Here is a 17,261-nt window from a genome sequence, read left to right as displayed (position 1 = left end):
CCTAACAAGAACCAAGGGAATATCCCTTGCCAGGATATTGTACATCTTTAGTGTCAATATTTATGCTACAGAACACTACCACAAAGCAGGATGATTATCCCTGATTCGTGGGTAGGATTAACACACACTAATCGTGTTCTTAAAAAAAAAAAAACCTGCAGTCTGGATATATTTAATGACTCAAATGAGACAGTAATGCCCACAGACTTCCTTGACAGCTGGTGAAGAAAGCCCCAGAGATTGTGAGTCAACCAGAGACAGAGAAAGGCTAATATTTCAATGAGTTGCTCTTTGTATATGTATAATTAATAAATAGGTATGAGAACCACAATTACAGATTACGTGCAAAGATCATATTCCTTCACTGGCTTTTACTTGAGAAAAGCCAGTTGTTAGGGATTCTTGAGTCATGCTCCCTGCTTTGCAGACAGTTGGACTAGATGACCATTGGGAGTCTCTTCCAACTCTATGACTATAATTAGCTAAACCTTCTTGCAGCTAGGAGGTAGGGAATCAGTTTAAGGAGTCAGAAGAACTAGCAAAGAAAATGAGAAATTATGTGAAAGTGTTTTTTTTAAAGGCCTTATGTGACGCCATGATGGCCTTGAAACTTTCAGGGGGGAAACTTTCTTAGAAGAAGCCTCTTAGAAAAAGATGACCTAGTGAAAGGGTCAGAACATGTGAGACCATTTCATGCATGGTGATGTATCATGACGGGCTTTCACGCTATTCACAGAAATAGAACATGGAGTTAAGCATCGTAATTTCCTCTTTCAAAAAAATTGCCCAATCCATGAAAGGCAGGGTTTTAAGGACTGCATCTCTGAAGGCAGGTGAAGGCAACAGCCAAATAATACAAGGAATTAGCCACAGGAGAAATCGCAAATGTATGTCCCCATACTTGCAGTGCCTAAGGTACCACAAATGTGGGAAAGATTATCTTAGATTGTAGATTAGAATTTTAAGGTGTGCCTGCATTGTGTAGCTGTGCAGCCCTTTATATCTATGCAACAGACATGAACCTTCAGCAATTGTCTCTGTACCTGTTTAAGGCTGATTGTGCACTGTGGTTTTTTGTTAATAGCTCCTGTTACTCTTATGTCTCATTTCAAGGACAGGAAAGCTATCCTGCAGAGGAAAGCATTCAATTGATTTGAAGACCAATGTTGGAGAGGGGGGAATGTTCCCTTTGCATTCCTGCAGCACCTGTATTATTATGATACGATGGCTTCTTGGTTGATCTACTGGCATGTGGTGCTAAATTTCATTCACACCAGTTGGGTGTGGTGTGGCTCAGTAACAAATGTCATTGGACATCGCTCCTCTCTCCCCTTTCCATGCATACATGCTTCTATTCCCCCATGAAAACAATAGGGAAGAACTGTATGCTGGTATACCTCTCTCAATCTTGTCATTTTTCTCCCACAGCTTTTCCCGGAAGCAATTAACACAAAAATGAGCACTGCACTTCCATCATATTCCACTAGATATACTGTACTGCCCCGAATCTCATCACCTTTCTCCCACAATTTTCTGAGTCAGTGAGGTACCAAATTGATTTTTCTTGGAAGCAATTAATACAAAAATGAGCGGTGAACTATTACCATATTCCACTAGATTTCCAGAAGTGGCTTGAAAGCTCAAGCATAATGCAGACCTTAACAGCTAGGGAAACAATGAGGAAATGCAATGAACTGCCGTGTTAATGCACTCAGAGGGCTTATCCACACTTTCCTTTCCTCTGCTCTTTCCAGACAAGGTCTGCGCTTTAAGCTCCGCATCCGAGCGCCCTTTTTTCTTTTTGCTCTGGAGCTTTCCCCATGAAAACTCACTTTTTAAAGCTCAATTGGGGCAAACAGCAAACTGTTGAAAACCCAAACTGACAGAGCAATAAAGAGCGGGTTTTCACAGGGAAAGCTCTGGAAAGACCTGTGCCTGGAAAGAGCAGGTCAGATGTTACTTGCCCAAAGATGGAAGGAGGACAATCTACCTACAAAAGAAGAATGGCAGATAAAGATGATGGACTATGCTGAATTGGCAAAAATGACCAGGAAAATCAGAAAAAACACTGTAAACAATTGAAAACATTGGCAGGATTTTGAAAACACGCATAATGAAGCGAGAACTACAATAAAAATTGAGTTTCAAGAAAGTATGGAGAATATGATACCATACAGTTTGAAAAGAATATCTGGGGAAACCATGGAGGGGTGGAGGTAAGTTCCAGGATTCTAAGAATCCTATTTGTAAAATGCTTATGATTTATGTATGATGATAAATGTTAAAAGTGAAAATGAATTTAAAAATATATCAAAAGGAAAGAGCGGGTCAAAAGATTAAGTGTAGATAAGCCCCAAGTCTCTGCTAGGTGCCGCAGATATTGGGACAGATAGGTGATGGATGATTTTTCTGGCTGTGAGTGGACAACAACAAATAAAGGCTGGTTTGTAACGCAGTGCAATCTCACACCTTAAACTACACACAAGCTATTCTCACAACAGCCAAATGTTGATAAAATAAATGACTATACAGGAAAATGATATCAGAAGAATATTGACAAGTTGGAAGGTGTGCAGAGGAAAGTGGCCAAGATGATAAATGATCTGGAAACCAAACTTAATGAGGAACAGTTGAGGGAGTTAGGAATGTTTAGCCTGAAGAAGATACTGAGGGATTACACAAGAGCCATCTTCAAATACCCAAAAAGGGCTGTCACATGGAAGATGAAGCAAGCTTGTTTTCTGCTGCTCTGGAGGGGAGGACCCAAACCAATGAATTCAAATGACAAGAATGGAGATTCTGACTAAACATTACGAAGAAGTTTTTGGTCTTAAGAGCTGTTTGACAGTGGAACTCTCCTTTCTTGGAGGTTTCTAGAATATGGAGGGTCATATTTCTGGGGTTCTTCAGCTGTGGGGTTAGACTAGATGACTTGGGGTTCCCTTCCAACTCTACAATTCTATGATGATAAGAAGAAAGGGAAGGAGAATATATTTTACTTTACATTCTCAGGAGCAACAGCATTCAAAAGTGACACTGAAACAACTGCCTCCCAGCCAAACTCCTGTCAGCATTCCAAAGAGCTGCTCATGGATTTATTATGACTTAACAAGTTAAATCATTAACTGCTTTAAAAAACAGCCTTTGGGATTTCTTTCTGGATGAAGAGGGAATTGGAGGGCCTTAGGCTGGCTCAACCAAGAAGGCACAATTCAAAGGATGCCTCACATTTGCTTGGCTTCCTTACTGGGTAAACTACAGCCTCTGTAGGAATGGGGAGGTTTTTTGAGAGAAAACACCGTTAGACCACTTTTAACAACCGTAGAGAATCCTGAGAACTGTAGTTTGTTAAAAGGGCTAGGTACTGTAGACCTGCAAAGATGGTGACCATAGCAAACTGCATCTCCCAGGATTCTTTGGGGGAAGCGATGTGAAGGGGCTAAACCTCAAGTTTAGGCTTCTGTCCTTAGGAGCAAATGAAGACCCATGAAGAGGGTTAGTCTGCAGGGGAAGCAAAAGAGTTGCATGGTTTCCGTACCAATCCCCAACATCACTCTCATGTTTTTTCTTGCTTGCTCCCCCCACTCCAGAGTCTTTCTCTGTTGCACTAATCCTGCCTCTAGCATCATGTGTGGAACACAGCAGGTCTTCTTTTCCTGGGAAGGAGGCACTGAGAAAAGGAGCGATACTCCTGCTCTGCTTATTATGATTGCTTTCATAGTTAATCTGTGTTATTAGCACCTTTATGGATCTTTTCCAAGAGTGAGCAAGCAGGAAACCTTTTGCTAGAGGGCAAAACTAGACCACAGAATTGTGGATCTTGACAGTATGATCACTCTCCACCTTTTGTGCATTTAACTTGTGAGGTTTCAGTCTGCCTGGTGTGTAAGGCTGAAATCACGTGTTGAATACATGTAAGCTGCCAATGTACCATGTTGATTTTAATTTAAATACCACTTGTCCAAGGTTTGGCAGGTGGAAGTGGGGTGGAGGGGTTGGGTTCAGTGGTAGGGCCAGGTTAGGTTCCTGACACCCCCACCCCACCTGGAGAGTCTCAGCAGAGGTTGGGGAGGGCTGAGCAGCTGGGGAGGGAGGCAACAACTGTTCAGGAGCTTGAAGAGGAGGGTGAAGTATTGTCATCTAGATATAGACCATCCATCCTGCAGGAGGGCACACCTGAAATCCCAACTCTCCTGCATCTTCACTGATTTCACCAAGCTCTGTAAGTGAGCTGGCGGTAAAATGGCAGGTGCTATTCACTGTAAACAAGAGTAAAGTAGTGCATGTTGGGGCAAATAAACTATTGATCTTATATACAGTATAGGCTCATGGAATCTGAATTGGTGGTGACAGAACAGAAACAAGAAATCTTGGGAGCATAGTGGAGAGTTCGATGAAGATATTGATGGAGTATGCAATGGCTGTGAAAAACCACAAGCAGGATTCGAGCGCAAGAGCCCTCGCTTCTCCTGCAGTTTCCAGCAACTGGTATTCAGAAGCATTGCTGCCTCCAACTGTGGAAGAAGAGCATGGTCAAATTCATGGAGGAGAGGGCTATAAATGGTTACTAACCACGATAGCTATGCTCTGCCTCCACATTTGGAGATAGTAATGCTTCTGAGTATCAATTGCTGGAAACCATAGGACTCTTGTGCTTTTATCCTGCTTGCTGATTTCCCACGGGCAACTGTTAGGTGGCTGTAAGAGGATGCTGCACGTGTCATTGGCCTGAGCCAGCAGGCTCCTCTTACGTCCCTATGCGTTGGGCACCAGACAGGACAGATGGAGAGCCCCGGCCACAATGAATGTCTTAGTTACAGTTGCAAGCTGCTCTGATAACTCTTTTAAGAAGATCATGAAAATGCCAGCATCAACAACTTTTTCACCACAAATCTGCTGCCTAGTGATTTCTCACAGACAACACCTGCTGCTAATAACCACCTTTGCCTCTCTGGCTCTCAGGTTGTGAGAAGCAGATGCCTGCCATATTATCCCAACCTCCCACATGACACTTTAATTTTTTATAAGGGTAACTTAAATTTACATAATAAAGAAATGATTATGCATTTATTGGCGGTAGCCAGAATGATTCTTGTGCATTTCTGGAAAGATTTACATTTAAAAGTTTGGGATAGTGTCCCACTAGAAAAAATAATATACAAATGTAGCATCGCCAGGGGCCTATATAAATAGGATAACTTTGTATCACTTCAGTCCGACTTTATCTCCTTTGTAGGTAAAGAGGAACATGCCCAAGAACCTCCTCCAGGTTATGAAAAAATTACTTAATACATTGAGCTAGAATGTAAGGTGAATGTAGTGATAAATTTCTCTTGACATGGTAGAGCATCTGATTTGGTTATTATTTATGTTTATTTAATTCAAAGAATGTGCCCATTCTACACCTTTAAGCACAATTTCCCAAGATGTCCTACATGCTATATTTGAAGATTTCACTATTGCATGTATTGAAGTCCCCCCCCCCCAATGTAACAACTGCTTGCTTGCTTGTAACAAAACTTTTTATAGAAAACTAATAAACATTTAGGGACGTGGGTGGTGCTGTGGTCTAAACCACAGAGCCTAGGGCTTGCCGATCGGAGGGTTGCTGGTTCGAATCCCCGTGATGGGGTGAGCTCCCATTCTTCGGTCCCAGCTCCTGCCCACCTAACAGTCTGAAAGCACATCAAAGTGCAAGTAGATAAATAGGTACCGCTCCGGCGAGAAGGTAAACGGCGTTTCCATGCGCTGCTCTGGTTCACCAGAAGCGGATTAGTCATGCTGGCCACATGACCTGGAAGCTGTCTGAGGACAAACGCTGGCTCCCTTGGCCAGTAAAGCAAGATGAGTGCCGCAACCCCAGAGTCATCTGCGACTGGACTTAACGGTCAGGGGTACCTTTACCTTTACTAAACATTTAATTAAAAAAAATGAAAACAGATTGCCTTGATTGCGAGCTTGCATTCCTGCACCAGAGGATAATCTCTTGAGGATCTAGCTTTGGATCTGGCCTTGGAGCACAGGTTGGGGTTCTGTTTTGGCTAGAGGTCCCTGCCTGACTCAGCAAGGGCCGGGGTGCTTGCCAAAACGTCAGCGAAGAAGGGCACTAATCTAATCCATTATCAGTGGCAGGCTTCTGGGTGAAGGGAATGACTGCAGCAGCTGAGATCTTACCCACATACCTGCCTCCAGCCTCATTTAGATACATGACACATAGCAAGTGAATCAGGTATGCTGCAAAGAATCAAAGGTTCATAAACAGAAGCTGGATTACCTCCGAGAGTCATCCCGGCCTCATAGCATTTCCGAAGGCGGCAGGAGGGACAATTTTTCCTTCGGAACTTGTCGATGGTGCAGTCATTTCGGCTGGCACAGAGGTACTTTTGTTTACCTAAAAGCATAAAGAGAGCATATCATGAATGCAAAGTGGCAATCCTCCCCTTAATAGAAACAAAGAGCATCAAGTACTCAAAGCGACAAGCTGAAATCATACAATTGTAGGGTTTTAAAGGTCCCCAAGGGCCATCTAGTCCAATATCTAGTCCATTATAGCTAAAGAATCCTTGACTGGTGGCCACCCAAGCTCTGTTGAAATGTTCTTTTGCCAGGGCAAATTATTAACTATCATTTATGCAAGGTGTGCTCTAAAGCTTAAGATGCTGAAGTAAAACTAAAAATGCTGTGTAATAATAATAAAACAACAACACAAACCAACGTTCACTCTACACATTTCTAGATGGTGACTAAAGTAAATACATTTTTTTAAAAAATTAACACACACATCAGCAGTGGTTTGGGTTTAAAACAATAAAATCACATGCTACTTATTTTTAAAAGTCTGGGGGGCATTTAATACAGCCTTCAGCCTGTGCCAGACATGACCATAAAGGAAAAAGGGATTGGGAGGGAGAAGGGAAAAAGCAAGCTCAGGCATGAATTCTTAAAAGTTAACAGTTCTTATTAGAACAGCTGGGATGGAAATGGTTCATGCTCAATATGTTACTATTAGTATATAAAGCCCTTAACAACTAGATATTAGTTTACCAGTGCTCACCCAGATGCCTGTGGGAAACCAGCAAGCAGGATTCAAGCCCAAGAGCAACTCTCACCTCCTGTGGTTTCCCTGAGAATACAATAAAAGCCTGCTGGATGAAGCCAATGGCCCATCTAGTCCAGCATCTTCTTCTCACAGTGGCTGACCAAGGTGCCCGTTACAGGAAACTTGCAAGCAGGATCTGAGTATGAGAGCCCTCTCCCCTCTTGCAGTTTCCAGAAGCATTGCCTCAACTCACCATAATAATAATAATAATAATAATAATAATAATAATAATAATAATTTAGTATTTATATGCTGCCCATCTGGCTGGGTTTCCCCAGCCACTCTGCGCAGCTCCTAATAGAATATTAAAAACACGATAAAACATCAAACACGAAAAACTTTCCTAAACACAGCTGCCTTTAGATGTCTTCTATAGGTCAGACAGTTGTTTATTTCCTTGACGTCTGATGGGAGGGCGTTCCACAAGGTGGGCACCACTACCAAGAAGACCCTCTGCCTGGTTCCCTGTAACCTCACTTCTCGCAGTGAGGGAACCGCCAGAAGGCCCTCGGAGCCGGACCTCAGTGTCCGGGCTGAATGATGGGGGTGGAGACGCTCCTTCAGGTATAGAGGGCTAGGGCCATTTAGGGCTTTAAAGGGCAGCACCAACACTTTGAATTGTGCTCAGAAACGCAGTGGGAGCCAATTTAGGTCTTTCAGGAACGGTGTTATATGGTCTTGGCGGCTGCTCCCACTCACCAGCCTAGCTGCCGCTTTCTGGATTAGTTGTAGTTTCCGGGTCACCTTCAAAGGCATTGCAGTAGTCCAAGCAGGAGATAACCAGAGCATGCACTACTCCTGCGAGACAGTCCACGGGCAAGTAGAGTCTTAGCCAGTGTACCAGATGGAGCTGGTAGACAGTTGCCCTGGACACAGAATTGACCTGCGCCTCCAAGGACAGCAGTGAGTCCAAAATGACTCCCAGGCTGTGCACCTGGTCCTTCAGGGGCACAGTTGCCCCATTCAGGACCAGGGAGTCCCCCACACCCAGTCCCCCCAAAACAGTACTTCTGTCTTGTCAGGTTTCAACCTCAATCTGTTGGCCGCCATCCATCCTCCAACTGCCTCCAGACACTCACACAGGACATTCACCACCTTCACTGTTTCTGATTTGAAAGAGGTAGAGCTGGGTATCATCCGCATACTGATGAACACCCATCCCAAACCCCCTGATGATCTCTCCCAGCGGCTTCATATAGATATTAAAAAGCATGGAGAGGACAGAACCCCGAGGCACCCCACAAGTGAGTGCCCAGAGGTCTGAATACTCATCCCCCAACACCTCTTTCTGGACATGGCCCAGGAAGAAGGAGCGGAACCACTGTATAACAGTGCTCCCAGCTCCCCTAGATGGTCCAGAAGGATGTCATGGTTGATGGTATCAAAGGTCACTGAGAGAGGCCTCTAATTATGAAGACAGAGCTTAGACATCATGGATAGAAGCCATCAGTAGCCCTCTCCTCCATGAATTTGTCTAATGAATTTTACAGCCATCCAGGTTGGTGGCCATCACTGCCTCCTGAGGGAGGGAGTTCCAGAGAGAGAGAGAGAGAGAGAGAGAGAGAGAGAGAGAGAGAGAGAGAGAGAGGGAGGGAGAGAGAGAGAGAGGGAGAGAGAGCCTCCAATGAGCCTTCAGCTTTTTGAAGAACAGAACCCGGGACATTTTGGAAGGACAGTGAAGACAGGAGAAAGACAGCCTCAAAAGCAGGGTGAAGGACAGGTGAAAATTACTATATGCACATAACTTATGCAGAAAAATCATTTAAATCCAGGCTACAGAAGCTTTGAGAAGAATGAGCAGATCAAAAACAAGGCTGATAAGGATTCAGAAGTTAATAATGGGAGAGGAGTTTAAGGGCTTGAACAGCCAAGGAACATAGCGAGAAAAGGAAGGAAAGCAGAGTAAGGATGATCATTAGTCAGTGAGAGGGGATGAAGGAAAGCTTTTTAAAAATTATTATTTTAAAGAATTGGAACATCAAGTTCAGGCTTACAGCAGGGCAGGAAATAAACTGAGTACCCATGGCAGAGAAGGTAAAGTAGAATTGACTTTAGAAGATGAATAGTGTCAAGAGAGCAAGTAATAGAATAGAGAAAGCCAAGAGGGGTCAGGAATAGAAAATCTGGCAAAATGAGCTAAAGTTGGGAGCTTGAGTTAACTTTATCTACCTGCCGGCAGTAAAGATGTTTGGGAGATGGATTGACTGATCTAGTTTTTAGCAGAGCACTTTTGCTGCAGTTTCAGTTCCATCGCAACACTGTAAATAACCTCACATGTCTTATTATTTTAATAGCCTTCCTGTCTATAAATTTACCAGTGTTAAGGACTCTGTGGTATGCTGATGGGTATTTCCAAAATCAATTATTTGTCAGATGTGTGTGGTTGTTTATGAGGCTGCTAGATCAGATCATAAAATCATAGAGTTAGAAGGAACCCCAAGGGTCATCTAGTCAAGCCCCTTGCAATGCAGAAATCATAGCTGAAGAATCCCTGACAGACAGCCACCTGACCTCTGTGTAAAAACCTCCAGTGAAGGAAAGGCTACCAATTAGCAATTAGTATAAACTTTATGAAAGATTAATTGATTACTCACAGCCCAGGCAGCCTCAAACTTCAAGGTACATCTGATTCACAAATGAAGAAAACTCGTACACAGCTTAGGTGTGGCCATTGTTGCACCAAGATGGTAACAACTGATGAAGAAGCGACTGAGAGGTGCAATGAGAGCTATCTTAAAATACCTAAAGGGCTATTGCATAGAAGACAGGTCAAGCATACTTTGCTGTTGTTGTTCTGGAGGTTAGGACCCAAACAAATGAGAAGAAAAGAAAGAACTTTCTGGCTGTAAGTGATGTTCAACAGTGGAACCTTGGGAGATGGTGGTGGTGATAGACTCTCCTTTCTTGGAGGTTTTTAAGCAGAGGTTGGATGGCCCATTGTCAATGATTCTTCAGCTGTGATCCCTGCATTACAGGGGGGTTGAGCTGGATGGCCCTGGGGGGCCGGTCCCTACCAACTCTACAAATGTATGATTCTATTGATGTGTGTGGCCAAAGACAACATGCCATTCTCCCTGAATGGCATGCTGCTAAATCCCACCTGTCAGGAGTCGGAGTCAGGTGTAGGTCAGAAATAAAGAACACTGGTGTCAGTGAAGCTAACTCTTTATTCAAAGAAACAAAACAGCACTGGCCTAGTGTTCACAGCAACTCTTCCCAGCAGGTCTTATCCCAACAAGGCAGTTGCAAGGACTGAAGGTCCCCACTTTCCCACAGCTACCTAAGTCCTCTCCTCTCCAGTGCTTTCCCCAAGCAATCAGAGACTGCATCTGTGTGCAACCAAGCAGCTCTCCACTGCTCTTTTCATTTCTGTGTGTTCTAGGAGACCAGGTGGTAGGAGAGATGGTCTCTGCAGGAGGGGAGACTCCCAGACTTCTTCACCAGCCTGCCTAATCTCTGCCTTTTGGCTCCCCTCATCTTCAGCCTCCACTTCTGCCTCTGACTCTGGACTGCCCTTGGCCACAGACTCCTGCTGCTCACTAAATTCTGTTACCTCTTCAGCTTCTGACATCTCCTCCTTCCAGTCTGTCCCCTCTTGTCCCACTGACCACTCATTATCATTCTACCACCAATTCCATGACTTGAAGTCTTCTTCCCTTGGGGGTTCCCCATCTGGAGCCTCCCACCACTTCTCTGCCTCCAGCCATGTCCTGTTCCAGCAGTCCCCATTTGCAGGAAGAGTTTCCTCTCAGACACTTACTAGCCAGCCGTATCCCAGGCAACTGTTGAGCCCCCAGCAAGAACTCTTGCTCACCCTCCTCTGAATTACACAACTGTGCACTCTTTTGTCTGACACAGTTGACCTCCATCGTCAAAAATCACATCAACAACCCTGTAATCAAGGCCCCTGCATAAGAAGTCATTATAAGGTTTTTCTCTTCTAATAATGCTGCTCTCCTCTCTCTCTGGATGCATGGTGGGATGTTATGGCGTGGAGCTAAGAAACAACCATGGCTTTTTTTTACACACACACCCCCAAACAACAACAACAAAACCCGCTAAATAATTCCCCCTTATTAGAAGCTGGTTATTACACTCAAGACCCCTTGGCAGCCAAAAAAAGGGAGCATAATGGGGCTCGAGTGCATTAATGTGCTATTTCACCAAGTTCTTTTAGCACAACCAGCTCTCAGCGGCTCCTCTCTTCAATGCTCCCCTCCCTGGACCTCACTCGTTCTTCCCCATTATCAGCTCTAAGGGTACTTGTTTGATTTGGGGAGGGCAGGGGAAAAACAGGGGGGGGGGCTTGCAAAAATGTGTTTGAGCCTGGACTGAGGGTGGATGGTGAGGGGATAAAGAGGCTTAATAGGGCCCACCTGGGGGACTGGGCATGAAGCTATAGGTACAAGAGAGATCAGTTGTGCAAGCTTTATAGAGTCAGCATAGTGTAGTGGTTAGTGTTGGAGTAGGACCTGGGAGACCAGGGTTTGAATCACAACTCAGCTGTGAAGCTCACTAGGTGTGTGACCTTGGAGTCCAGTCACAGTGTCTCACATCCTAATCTACTTCACAGGGTTGTTGTGGGGCTTAAATGAGGAGGTGGGGGGAACCTGTACATGCCACCTTGAGCTCCTTGGACAAGAAGGCAGGAAATAAATAAAACAAGCAAGCAAGCAATAAACTGCTGCCCTGATGTTTCTAGGAGTCTCTCTCCCATTGTTCCTAGCCCCTGTGGCCAATTTTGGGTTCTAGGTTGGCAAATATGAGAAGAGGTGTCCTTTTAGGTACCTGCTGCCCCCCCATATTTTTCAGCCCAAGGGCCACCTTCCCTTCTGGGCAATGTCCTGAGGGAAATGAGGCAAAAGTGGGCAGGGTAACCACTTCAAATTGTACGTTTAAACAGTAGGTTGTGGGCTAGTTTCTACATGCACTGATATACACCTCTTTACCCTCCATGCCAAAAAGCAAGAGCCATGATCAGAATTCAGGGGAAAATTCTGGTCAGACAAAAAATACTCTCCAAGAGGTGAGAGAGCCCAGGGGTTCCAGGCACCTGCCTAGGTTTGGTTGCCTTAGAACAGGCTTCCTCAAACTCAGCCCTCCAGATGTTTTTGAGATTACAATTCCCATAATCCCTGACCACTGTTCCTGCTAGCTAGGGATCATGGGAGTTGTAGGCCAAAAACATCTGGAGGGCCGAGTTTGAGGAAGCCTGCCTTAGAATGTGGTGCCTTTAAGATGTATGGCTTTATTTACATATATATCCAACATGAGCCTAAGATGGAGGTCAACAGTATTGGATCCAGCACAGAGCAAGCAGGTCTCTGTTTCTCCAGCTTCCAGTCTGCTTCCAGATCAGCTCTCACACATGACACTGGCTCTTGATCTGCAACATAGCAGCTAGGTGGAGGAAAGACCCACCCATTAGCCTGGGTTGCCCCGTCACTGCAGCTCTTGCAGCCCTGCTCATCCTTCTGGGATGCTTATGGGGACGCTTAAGTGGCCAACTAAGCTCATTTCCTTACAAAGCTACAAACTCCTCTTGCCCGATTCCAACCTCACTGAACCCCAATAATTGGAAGGAACTCAGAGCATCATCCAGACTGAGCTCCCAAACCTACAGCAGCCAGTTAAAATCACTAGAATGCATGGACATCCAGTGCTGCTTAACTTTGGAGATTCAGGACAGATAAAAGGAAATCCTTCTAAGAACTATGGAACTTGTTCCCCCAGGAGACAGTGATGACTACCAACCGGTGTGGCTTTAAAACAGCAACAACAACATCTTTGTAGTAGCGTGGGAATAATGATTTCAGCAAGTGATTTCAGCTCTCTGACATAGCAGGCAGGAGACAGCTTCTTCATGTAACACTCTTTATTCAGGCAAACAAGACTGGGGAACTGAGGAGAGGGAAGCTGCATTTATAGGGACAGAAGACTGGCTAGAAAGGATACATTTTGGAGGGAACAATCTCAAGCAGTCACAAAGCTGCCTTTTGGTGGGAACCAATAAGCCTGAGGATCCAAATCCAGCAACTTGAATGAACCAATAGTAGCTGTTCCTTCTGGAACAGGAAGGCAGTTACTTTCCCCTAATGTGAATACAGACAATAGTAATACAGATATGATAACCCTTGAATCAATACACAACACTCTTCATGGAGGAAAGAACTAGCAATAACTACTAGCCACAATGGCTATGCTCTGCCTCCATAGTCATGGATATGAACATTCAAAATTTTTGCCTAAAGAATTGAAAAAAAAGTAACCTCTCAAATTAGCACAGAAAAGAGAATATGTTTAGAAGACAGCTTACACACATTTTATTTTTTTATTCTTTATTACTGAGCTATATACATCTAAAAATCCAGGTGACCAATAAATTGAGGAATGTGTCACAGAACATGAAGTTAAAAAACTAAGTTTGGGTCACTTTACTTAACTAGGGCAATCTTTTCTGAGAAAACTTTTAATGCAATTAAAAAACAAAAACCTTGTTAAGTCACCAGGTGTGAAGTCATTTGGGTGTTTTTTTTTTGTTTTTTTTTTTGAATAGAAAGACCTACTCTTGCCTATTCTAAAGAAACCTCTAATTTCTACTAGAGAAATTATCAACATTTTTTTAATAAAAAAAGAAAATCTAATCCTTGTTCTGCTTTGGCAGCAATAAAGCAGTTATTTTGCCTATATTAAAGTTTCTTTTTGAATCTTCTCCAATAATACTCACAAAGAGATTTTTTTTAATGGCCACCCCCCCTCCCAAACCTCAATCCTCACCAAGGGAAGAAATCCAGACTTTCTAAAACAATTTTATAACGAAGCATAAGTAAGCAGGTATTGGTATTCCTTTTCCTTTGCTACAAGGTGCCCACAGACCACTTCTGGGCTCAACATTGAGAGAATGGGGCTTTTAGTACAAAAATTGAAAGGTTTCCCTTATATTATTCACCTATATAAAACTTTGGAATCAATAACCAACCCTTTCCTCCTAAATTCTTCATTGGCTTGGAAATCTTGGTGCAAGAAATTAATTATTTGTATGTCTCCACTTGCACAATTACTTTGTTATCTATTATCCTGCTAACACAACAAATTTTCACAGTTTACAGACTGGGAAGTCTCTGGCTTGTGTCATGTTAAAGACAACTGGGGCTTTGACATTATTGGGGTTACTGCCAAAATACCTATACAATTGTTATTACAACTCAAAGATTTCAAAGGTTTCAGCTTCATCAAGTGTTACATATCAAAATTATTGCAGTGACAACATCCCAAGTTACCAGACCCCTTATAACTTTAAAAACCTGTTAGCTGGACTGGAAGCAGTGGTCTGAGATGTGGGTGGCTTTCTACCTTACACAATATTTTGCTGGCTTAAACTAAGAGATCACATGTTGGTAGTAAAATTCCATGGGAACATGACCTAGAGCTAAAAATAAACTGTGATTCTTGGTATGCCATATGGATCCAGCCCCAGTTTAAATCCATCTCTGCTTCTGGGAGAAAATTTATAATGAACTTTAAAAAGTGTTGAAAAACACATTTACTAAGAAACCAGAGGCCTTTCTGCTGGGCATGACCAATCATGAGACCCCCAACAAAGATAGAATATTTTTATGTATGCCACAACAGCTGCTAGGATTTTAATTGCTAAAAACTGGAAAACTGAAGAACTACCAACAGTGGAAGACTGGCAGATGAAGTTAATTGAGTATATGGAACTTGCAGAACTGACCGCGAAACTCCGAGACCAGAGGGAGGAGAAGGCGCAAGAAGACTGGAAGAAATTTAAAGAATATTTGAAACGACGCGAAAAGTTAGATATCTGAAATTGAAATCAGTGGATATTATAGGCGATAGCATTAAAATGTTAGTTTAAAATAGAATATAAGAAGATAGAATTGTGATTTATTTTTTGTATTTCTGTTAAGAATAAGGTGATAGATATAAGATGACAGATAAGGATTAAGATTAGTTGTAAAAGAAGAGTTAAAGTAGTTACAAAGTTACTACAGTATATTTGAAATGAACGCAGAAGAGAGGGCGTGAGGAAGTCCCCCAAGTAAGATTATAAATAAGATTAAAATAGTTAAGTAGGTGTTTGAATGTAAGGTATCTTTTTCCGTTTTAGGTGTGTTTTTATGTATTGTATTAGTTTTTTTTGTATTTTGTAGTCTGTATTGTATATGTATTCTTTTTTTGTATTTTGTTTAAATACCAATAAATTCCTTTAAAAAAATAAATAAATCCATCTCTGCCATGGTAAGGGGAGAGGCTACAAAATTATTTGTCACTGGTACCGGTACCTTTCTCCCCATACCCTCCAAAAGATTAGAAAGAGAGAAAGATTACTCTCCCCAATGTGCTGGAGAAGTTTTTTTGTTTTCATATGTGGTGGTTGTGACCATATATTGCTGCATTTTGGAGGGATTTATTTCAATAAATGAATAGTATTACAACTTCAGAAGGATATTGACAAGCTGGAAGGTGTGCAGAGGAGGGCAACCAAGATGATCAAGAGACCGGCAACCAAGCCTTATGAGGAATGATTGGGAGAGCTGAACTGAGAAGAGATATGATAGCCATCTTCAAATATCTAAATGGCTGTCACATGGAAGATGGAGCAAGCTTGTTTTCTTCCGCTCTGGATGGTAGGACCTGAACCAATGGCTTCAAGTTAAAAGAAAAGAGATTCCAACTAAACATTAGGAAGAACTTTCTGACGGTAAGAGCTGTTAGACCAGGGGTCAGCAACCTTTTTCAGCTGTGGGCCGGGTCCACCGTCCTTCAGGCCATGTGATGAGCCGGACTATATTTTGAAGGGGGGGAAAGGAACAAATTCCTATGCCCCACAAATAACCCAGAGATGCATTTTAAATAAAAAGGACACATTCTACTTATGTAAAAGCACACTGATTTCTGGACTGTCCATGGGCCAGATTGAGAAGGCGATTGGGCTGCATCCGGCCCATGGGCCTTAGGTTGCCTACCTCTGTGTTAGACACAGACTCCTTCGGAAGGTAGTGGACTCTTCCGCATTGGATGTCTTTCAACATCATTAGAATGGCCATCTGACAAGGATGCTTCAGTTGACAATCCTGCACTGCAGGGGCTTGGGTCAGATAACCCTTGAGGTCCCCTCCAACTCTACAATCCTATGATTCTATTATCTATGGCAATGTTTATGCTTCAGTTAATTATTGTTAATTATTTTCATTGTAAAATTAAAGCATTAAAAATAAACAAATATGTGAATGGATGAGAAGTAAGAGATGGATTAGAGTTGTGTCTTCCTTTCTCCACACTACACACCTCTCTTTCTACACACCTCTCTTTCTACTCTCCCTTGACACTCTCGCAGTTTGAGCTCACTCTCCTCTACTTGGTCAGAAAGAGAAACAGGCGCCATGCCAGGATGATCTGTGGACATCAGCCAGCCCAAACCCTCCAAGTCCCTTACCCACCCTTGTTTAGCTCTCCCTCCAGAGTTAGGCTCAAGGAATGTCCTGAGAAGGAGAGTAATGGTAATGCATATGCATGCATGCATGGAGGAAAAAAAAGGTAGAGGGAAAAGCAAGGCAATATGACAGAAATATATAAAATTACTCATGACCTGGAGAAAGGGATGGGGTGGAGAGAAAAGCTCCCCCCCCCCCAGAACACCAAAACTTGTGGAAATCCAATGAAGCTGAACGTTGGAAAATTCAGGACAAGCAAAAGAAAGTTCTTATTCATGCAGCATAGTTAAAGTATGGAACTCATTTCCACAGGACGCAATGACTGTGACCAACCTAGATGGCTTTAAAAGAGAACTGGAAAAATTCATGGAGAAGGCTATCAACGGCTATTAGTCATGATGACTATGTTCTGCCTGCATGTTCAGAGACAGTAATGCTTCTGAATACCAGTTGCTGAAAGCTACAGGAGGAGAAAAGACATCTGTTTAGCCACCGTGAGAACAGGATGCTAGACTAGATAGGCCACTGGCCTGATCCAGCAGGGCTCCTCTGATGTTCTTAGTGTGTATATCAAAGAGGTTGGGGAGGAACGAATCTCTGAACAACTATTGATACTGATCAATGAATGAATCATTCACTGCTCCACACCATGTACATCAATTTCATTACTTACATAGGTGACCCAACATAAGACAGGGGGCGTG

At 43.1% G+C, this 17,261-nt stretch overlaps 1 protein-coding gene across 1 annotated transcript in view; it reads right to left on the bottom strand.

Annotated features, from left to right (window-relative positions):
• The window catches only part of AR (androgen receptor), a 223,131-nt gene that overhangs the window by 75,960 nt on the left and 129,910 nt on the right, over positions 1 to 17,261 (bottom strand). Inside the window, exon 3 of the mRNA XM_033137128.1 lies at positions 6,275 to 6,391. Within this exon, the coding sequence (XP_032993019.1) occupies positions 6,275 to 6,391 (117 nt within the window). The remainder of the gene's footprint in view (positions 1 to 6,274; positions 6,392 to 17,261) is intronic.

Source organism: Lacerta agilis, chromosome Z (assembly GCF_009819535.1).
Source record: "Lacerta agilis isolate rLacAgi1 chromosome Z, rLacAgi1.pri, whole genome shotgun sequence".
NCBI lineage: Eukaryota > Metazoa > Chordata > Lepidosauria > Squamata > Lacertidae > Lacerta > Lacerta agilis.
Note: the sequence above shows the minus strand (reverse complement) of the source record. Positions and strands in the feature narration are given on the sequence as shown.